Source organism: Felis catus, chromosome X (assembly GCF_018350175.1).
Source record: "Felis catus isolate Fca126 chromosome X, F.catus_Fca126_mat1.0, whole genome shotgun sequence".
Classification (NCBI taxonomy): Eukaryota; Metazoa; Chordata; class Mammalia; order Carnivora; family Felidae; genus Felis; species Felis catus.
Window position 1 is genome coordinate 125,075,764 of NC_058386.1, and position 7,402 is coordinate 125,083,165.

Sequence of the window (7,402 nt, forward strand, 5' to 3'; positions counted from 1 at the left end):
TGCCAGTGTGCCCACTTTATATATCAGGAAATAGAGTCTCAGAGAACCTCAGTAACTTGCCCAAGATCACCCCGCTAATAAACAGTGGATTTAGGGCTCAAATCCAGGCACAGTTCTGAAACCTGGGCTCCTAACTACTATGTGATCATCATGCCTGCTAATTTGTGTGGGTTTGTTTGTTTGTTTGAGTTTTGTCTCTGTTTTCTACCTACTTTTGTTCTCTGCTTCAAAGTCCAGGATGTGCCATCAAGTCAGTGTCTGCTCAGGTGCACCCTCCACACTCCACTAATTTATGTTGCTTCACTTGCATGTTGACCTCTAGCTTGCTTTCTCTTTCAGTGTGGGATTTGCAGTAAACCAATGGGTGAGCTCCTGGATCAGATCTTCATTCACCATGACACCATCCACTGTGGTAAATGCTATGAGAAGCTCTTCTAGGTGGGTACCAAGCAGCCAGGAAACTTATTTGAGAGAAGAAATGTGCCCAGGTCTCTTCCTGAGTCTCAAACCAGAATGCTACTATCTCTCTTAGCCTTGAGGCTTTGAAGTTTTAGGTGGTACAGATAAAGACCCTCCCCAAAGACCCTTCTAAGTTGCAGGAGTTATAGCATCTTCGTCTCAATAAGTACCTTTCATGCAGCATCTTATCTGAGCTCTCTAGCTTCCCTGGGATGCTGGCCAGGCCTGTGTTGTTAGCCTCATTTGAGAACAAGCAAATGAAGGCCTAAAAAGGAAACAACTAGCTAGTGGATGGCAGAATCAGGATCTCAACCCAGAACTTCTAATTCAAATCCAAGGCTCTCTTCTAAATTCCACCATTGGATCACTTCCACCATTGCTTATATAGCATAAAATCAGGACTCAAAAAGCAAGGTGCTCAGTGAAACTAGAATCAGGTGGGGGGCCAGCAGTAGGTAAAGGCCAGGATAAATGGTCATATGTGGGAGGGGATGGTGCCATCCTGTGGCTGGCCCAACCAGGAAGGGCTGCTTGGGTAGCCTCTGGACCACATCCCCAACACTGCCTGAAGACAGGTTTGCATGCTAAAAGCCAGTAGAACTGACCCAGACTCAGTGTCTGAGCTGCATGGGACCTGGTGCCTATAGGACACTGCCTTTCCAAATTCTGGGAGCCCCTTCTCCTTAGCACCTCTTCAACTAGAAACACAGAGCAGAGTATCCACCTTGAAGACAATGGAAATGGGTAGCAACCAGGCTCTGCACCAGCTATAAGCCTGTCCTGCCTTCTCTCTAGAAGACACTTGACCTGGACTATTTTACCTAATGCCTGGAGACATCAGCCACCCCAAGAACCTCTGACTGGTTATTGGATTGGGTGTGCATTTCTAATCTAATGGCTACTACTATTTTCTTTTAGCTCTTCCAGGCTGAGAAGAAGTTGATGACTCCTGGACAAGTTTGGCTGTTCCCAGTTGCCCCAAGTTGCTAGCTCCTCTTCCCTCACTTTCCTCCTCCCTATTTGATTTCTTCAGACTTTTGCCCTTCTCAAGTTGAACTGATTGCATCTAGTAGAGTATCTTAATGATGACAATAACGTGTGTGTGTAGCTTTTAATAGCTTAGCAAGCACTTTACATCTATGATCTTATTTTAGGCTCAAGAAAAAAAAAAGATTGAACAAGAATTCCATCTTGGCTTTCTTAAGATAGGTTGGCTTCCTGATGAGTTTAGATGGTCTGGTACGATAGGCAGGAGCATGAGTTTCAGCATGTCCCGACTTTTGGGACAGAGAGCAACCCCACATTCTAGGTTACAGCTCTAAGTGTATCTTTGGGGCTTGAAAACAAGAGGTCCCCTGAAGCTTCTGAGGGGCCAGGTGGGTAAATCTCTGGTGGGTAAATTGCAGACATTGAATGCTAGGGATTGGCTTAGGCTAATATTTAGCTTGTCTGTTATAGTTGCCATATATATGTGTGTATGTATGTATACATATATATATACATACATTTATATATTTAACTTTCCATACACATTTAAAAATAGTTAATTGCTTTTTATTGAGTTATATAGCAGATTTTAATTATCTTCTTCCCACTTTTCACTATAATTGAGGTGTTTTTTTTTTTTCCTGTAAGCTTGTGGGCATGCATTTGAAAGTCTACACAGATAAGATTACATTCCATGGGGTGTGATTCTTAAGAGGCCACTGACCAAAGGAACATTTGTCTCTGAATCTTGATAGCTGATTAATACCTTTTCCCTCAATTCCAATAGTTACACAGAAATCTTCACAAGTAGGTTTCAGGTTGTATAGACTCCAGCAGGATTAAGAAGGGAGAAAAACAGTTAACATTTCTCAAGGCCTTACTACCTATCAGGCATTATCACAAAGTGATGGCATCAATCCTCATACTAATCCTATGCAGAGGTTATTTTTGTCCCCAATTTATAGATGGGAATATCAAGGCTCAGAAGGTGGTCACTACATCGTGTGGAACCATTGCTGTCTCTCTCCAGAACCCATGTTCTCAGTAACAGTAACCACATTACCAAGCATTGATTTAGTGTCGTGTGCCAAGGTCTGTGCGGAGGTTACCTCATTTTACCAAGTAACATTGCCCTCCATAGGTCTCCCCTGAGGCATACTCTTACAAAGAGAGGAAAGTATAAAATCATGTTCCTCCTCTGGGCATCCTAGGTCTCCCTATGAAGTACCACAAAAGTCAAAGTGCCCTCCTTCCCTCTCCTCCCCTTTCTATGAAAATAATTTTGAACTGAGATACTCTTCCAAACTTAGATTTCTCTGCTGGGTAGAGACTTGACTCACAGACCTTCCCAAAGAAGAGCTTGTCAACCCAGGGAAAGCCACAGTGAGCTACCTGATCTGAGCTAGCCAGGATATCAGCAACTACTGGAGTCCCAAGTACTTGGAACAGAGAAACCTGTTGACTGTCTAAACAAATTGCAGGCCCATCCATGTGGTCAGCTGATACTCTACTCAAGTTCAACTAAGCTCATCTGCCTTTGGGACCAGGATCACTGTGTAAGGTCCTTGAGAGGAAGGACAACGTGAAAGTTTTCTGATGAAAACTGAGGGTCTGTTCCCTTAATTTAATTAGAAAATGTCTCCATCTCTCTCCAGTTTCTGACTCCTACACACATTGGCTGGTGGACTTGTCTTCCTGTCAAATGATCAGAGAGGAACATTCCATTTATTTGCATAGATGTGCATCAGATTTGCTCTGGGGGGAAAAGTGATACAATAGGTCATGTACCACTAAATATGAGCTGGTATTCCCCAGGTATAGCCCACAGCGAGGGATTTGGCACATGATAGACACTGACACATAGGTGCTAAATGAATGAATAAAAGGGAAAGAAAGGCTGCTCCTTTGTGTTGGAGGTACCAACCCTGAGTCAGTATAGCCTAGTTGATTGAGTACAGGATAAAGAGATCCAAGATAGGCTGACTTCTCCACCTTTAAGATACACTGTGCCTTTAAGGGAGTTTTAGAACCAATATGCAAGAAATTGATGGAAAGCTTGTAAGATCAATATTGATTTCTGTTCAAAACAGACACTTTCATGTCTAAAAAGGCACAAAATTCTGCAGACTTAAGAGAGGTGGTTGCATTATACTTTTGCTTCTTTTTAATTGTCTAGTGTTTTTAATCACATTTGCTTAACCCAAATTAATGTACTCAATTATAATAAATATTGAGATATTAAATATGTCAATGTAGTCAATGTTAAGGTTTCCTTTTTTTTTAAGTGTAATAACTTGGTGTATTGGCTGTGTAATTTATTTTCTAATATTACCTGAAGCCATTCTCTATAAAAGCAAATAAATACTTCAAGAAGTATCAAATCTAAAGAGGCAAAAAATAGCAAAATCTAGAAATCATGCATGCACAGAAAGCATAGCATTTTAGACTAGTCAGATATTTTTGGTTTTTTTTAAGTTTATTTATTTATTTTGAGAGAGAGAGCAAGTGCACAAGTGGGAGACAGGCAGAGAGAGAGGAAGACCGAGGATCCGATGTGGGCTCTGTGCTGAGAGCACAGAGCCTTATGCGGGGCTCAAACTTGTGAACCATGACACCATGACCTGAGCCGAAGTCAGATGCTTAACAGACTGAGCCATCCAGCTGTCCCTAGACTGATGAGATCTTAACAAAGAATATTTTATTATTTTGGGTCCATCCTCCCCTTTATTACCATTGCATACAGATGGCCATCTAGTCCTTATTGTACACTTGCAATGATCAGCTCAGTCCCATACAAGCCCACTCTGTGGACAGGTCCAGTTTCAGAAAATGCGTTGTTCAGTTGAGTTAGAATCTTTTCCTTTTAACTGTCACCCACTGGTAATATATCCTCCTTTGCCCATATGCCAGCCCCTAAAGTAATAAAGATGCTTATTGGGTTCTCCCTCATCAACTCTTCTCCCATCTAAACAACCCTGGTCCCATAAACTCTTCATTGACAATAATTCTAAATATGTATCTCTCAAATATCCTTCTCAAAGGTGCCCACACACCATCTGAACCCATTCCTCCAGAAGTGTACCAGTAGTCAAGACTTTCATCTTTCTCATTAAAGTCAGTGCTACAGAATCCTGTTGAATCATCGTGCTGCCTATCAAGTGACCCACACTTCTGAGTTTTATATCCCAAAATACAATTTTCTTACTGTATATGTCTTAATCTAGCCCAGGGATAAAAAAAGGTGATCAAAAGTCCAAAGATAAAAGACATGACAGAGGAATCCTTCCACTAGTGAGCAGGGACCTTGGAACCCAATGTTCAATAGCTATTGAGCTAGTGTCCCTGGAGCTACTTTCTCACCCCAACCTCAGTCACCATCTTGGCTACATGAGTACAATTGGGAATGGAAGAAGAGGTTTTGTTACTTCAGAGGATAAGGACTACAGCAGTAGCTCCTAACCAGATATTTCTAGGACTCTGTTGATGACAGTATATGACACAAATACCTAAAAGGAAAATACGGTAGTGTTATTTTGAAAAATCACTTAGCATACCATGTTTCCACCAAGAAGGTTGATCCCAGAACATACCCTCTATTCCTCCCCCACCTCCCCCATAGATCTAACCCATGAAGGCCCCCAACCCATGAACCCTCATGTGGTGTCCTCTAAGGACTCTGCTTATGAATGTCTTCAACCTGTAGGTCTCCAAAGAACACATTCCTCTTGTGATGCTTCTTTGTACAATATCTTCTTCCTGCGGAGGCCCCAAGGGAGGAAAGCTTTCACCAGGGGAACCAACAATGGTTCCATTGAACTGAAAGTTGAGACTGCCACATGGCCATGTGGGGGTCCCTCATGCCACTGAAACAACAAAGAAGAGGGTTAGTGGCTGGTTGATTGCTTCTGATTATCAAGGGGAGACACGGTTGCTGTTACATAGTGGGGGCAGGAAGGACTATGTTTGAAACCTAGGAGATTGACCCTCTGAGAGTGTTTCTTAGTGTTCCCATGTCCAATAATACAAGTTAATGGAAAACTATAGTGACCCATGCAGGCAGGACCACTAAGGGCTCATACTGGTCAGAAATGAAGATTTGTATCTTCCCACCAGGTAAACAACCCAGCCACCTGAATGAGGTCATAGAGAACTTGAAATACTGGTGGAAGAAGGAAATTATAAATACTATGACCTCATGACCAGCTTCAGAAATAAGAGCTATAGAAACTATGCATATTTTGTCTTGCTTTGTTGTTATATATTTGAATCTATTAGCCCAATTTTCCTTCTCTCATTTATTAACCTCAATTTAAATTGTGTGGGTGGTGCTTAATCTTATAGTCTGTGGATTACAGCATATCAAAGTGTAATTGTGACAGAACTAGAAAAGGAACAGACATCCCCCAGAGAATGAGGATGTGTCTAATGGGATTTTTGACACTGCTTCTTGGAGAAGATGAAGGCACATTCCCCTATATGAAGAATGCTTGCATTATGCTAAGCAGAAACATAGTATTGCTATTGAATATTTGGGAGAAAAATATGGATAGAAGAGTATTATGGGTGATGAGTGGTCAAAGAGGTGGCCCATGCTGGATTGGCTGTTAGCAACTAGGCAGCATTCTTGCCTCTTTGTGCATTCTCTCCCCTATATAAGGGAGAATACTCGAAACTACAGGTCCCGGAATCCATCATCAAAGTGTTTCTGGGATCAGTTCTGCAGGTACTTGAGTATTCTAAGAGGTAATTATGCAGGATTTGGAAGGCAGAAAAGAAGCCCTTATTCTCTGGCAGCAACACTGAACACTATGGGTTGTCAAAAATAGGGCACACATGTGTTTTTTCAGTGGCCTCTGGAGAACCTGAGGATCGTGACAGTCCTTTTGGAAGCTGGAATCATTGGGGTTTTTTCCTTATGTTCTAGTGGCAGCCTCCCTAATCTTTGTTGCTCTAGCCTTCTGTTGGTGTAAACCACGGAGTCCCTGTTCTCAACTCTTCCTGCTTGAGAAAGACTGGCACTGCTTTCCTGATGGGCTTCCTTGTTAACGCTGTTTCCACCCAGCCTTCTATGAATGGCCTCTGCAACATGCACTGTGCCTGTGAATGTTTTCTATCACACCATCTGCTCTGCAAAAGACCCATGCTTCAGACCCTCTTCACCGTACACTGTTATTGAACACTTTCTGCACAGTGCTGTCTCCTAGGGAGCAATTTGTATGCCAGGCCTGTTATCTAACTTTATCTGAAGGATTCCTTTCTCTCTGAATGTCATATGAACACTGGGCCCTGCCTATGAATGCTGCCTGTGACCCCAGTCCCCCCCTCCCTCCCACTGCTCAGGAACTACTTTTGTCTGCTGCATTCTACATAATGTGATCAGCACAATTTCTTCCTCTGGGTGCCTTCTGCACCTACTTTCTGGTTGGAAATATGTGTGTCTCTCTGTGAAGTTTTCTCTGGCTGTGAGAGATGACTACAGGGCATTTTAATTTGTAAATGTTTTTGTACATTCATATTTTTAACAGCTTTACTTTTAAAAAAATTTTAAATGTTCACTTTTGATAGAGATAGAGCATGAGGAGGGGAGGGACAGAGAGAGGGAGACACAGAATCTGAAACAGGCTCCAGGCTCTGAGCTGTCAGCACAGAGTCCGACGCAGAGCTCGAACTCACAAACCGGAAGATCATGACCTGAGCTGAAGTCAGACACTTAACCAACTGAGCCACCAGGTGCCCCTTTAACAGCTTTGTTAATATATATTTAACAATAAGAAATGGCACATATTTAAACCGTACGTGTTTAGTTTCACACATATATACATCTGTGGACCCATCACCCATTAAAATAGTGAACATATGCATCTACTTTCCTTGTGCCTTTTTGTAATCCTTCCACCCTGAAGTCAGCAATCTATTTTCTGTCACTATGGATTAGTTTGTATTCTTAAGAGTCTTA

The 7,402-nt window shown here is 42.2% G+C and overlaps 1 protein-coding gene across 19 annotated transcripts in view; it reads left to right on the forward strand.

Moving 5' to 3' along the window:
• LOC123383351 (zinc finger protein 185-like) overlaps positions 1–3,706 on the forward strand; it is a 50,931-nt gene extending 47,225 nt beyond the window's left edge. For all 19 annotated transcript variants that reach the window (XM_045050736.1, XM_045050725.1, XM_045050732.1 and 16 more), the window contains 2 exons: positions 340–438; positions 1,378–3,706. In XM_045050736.1, coding sequence (XP_044906671.1) covers positions 340–438 — 99 coding nt within the window. In that variant the 3' untranslated portion in view covers positions 1,378–3,706. The remainder of the gene's footprint in view (positions 1–339; positions 439–1,377) is intronic.
• Positions 3,707–7,402: the final 3,696 nt, after the last annotated feature.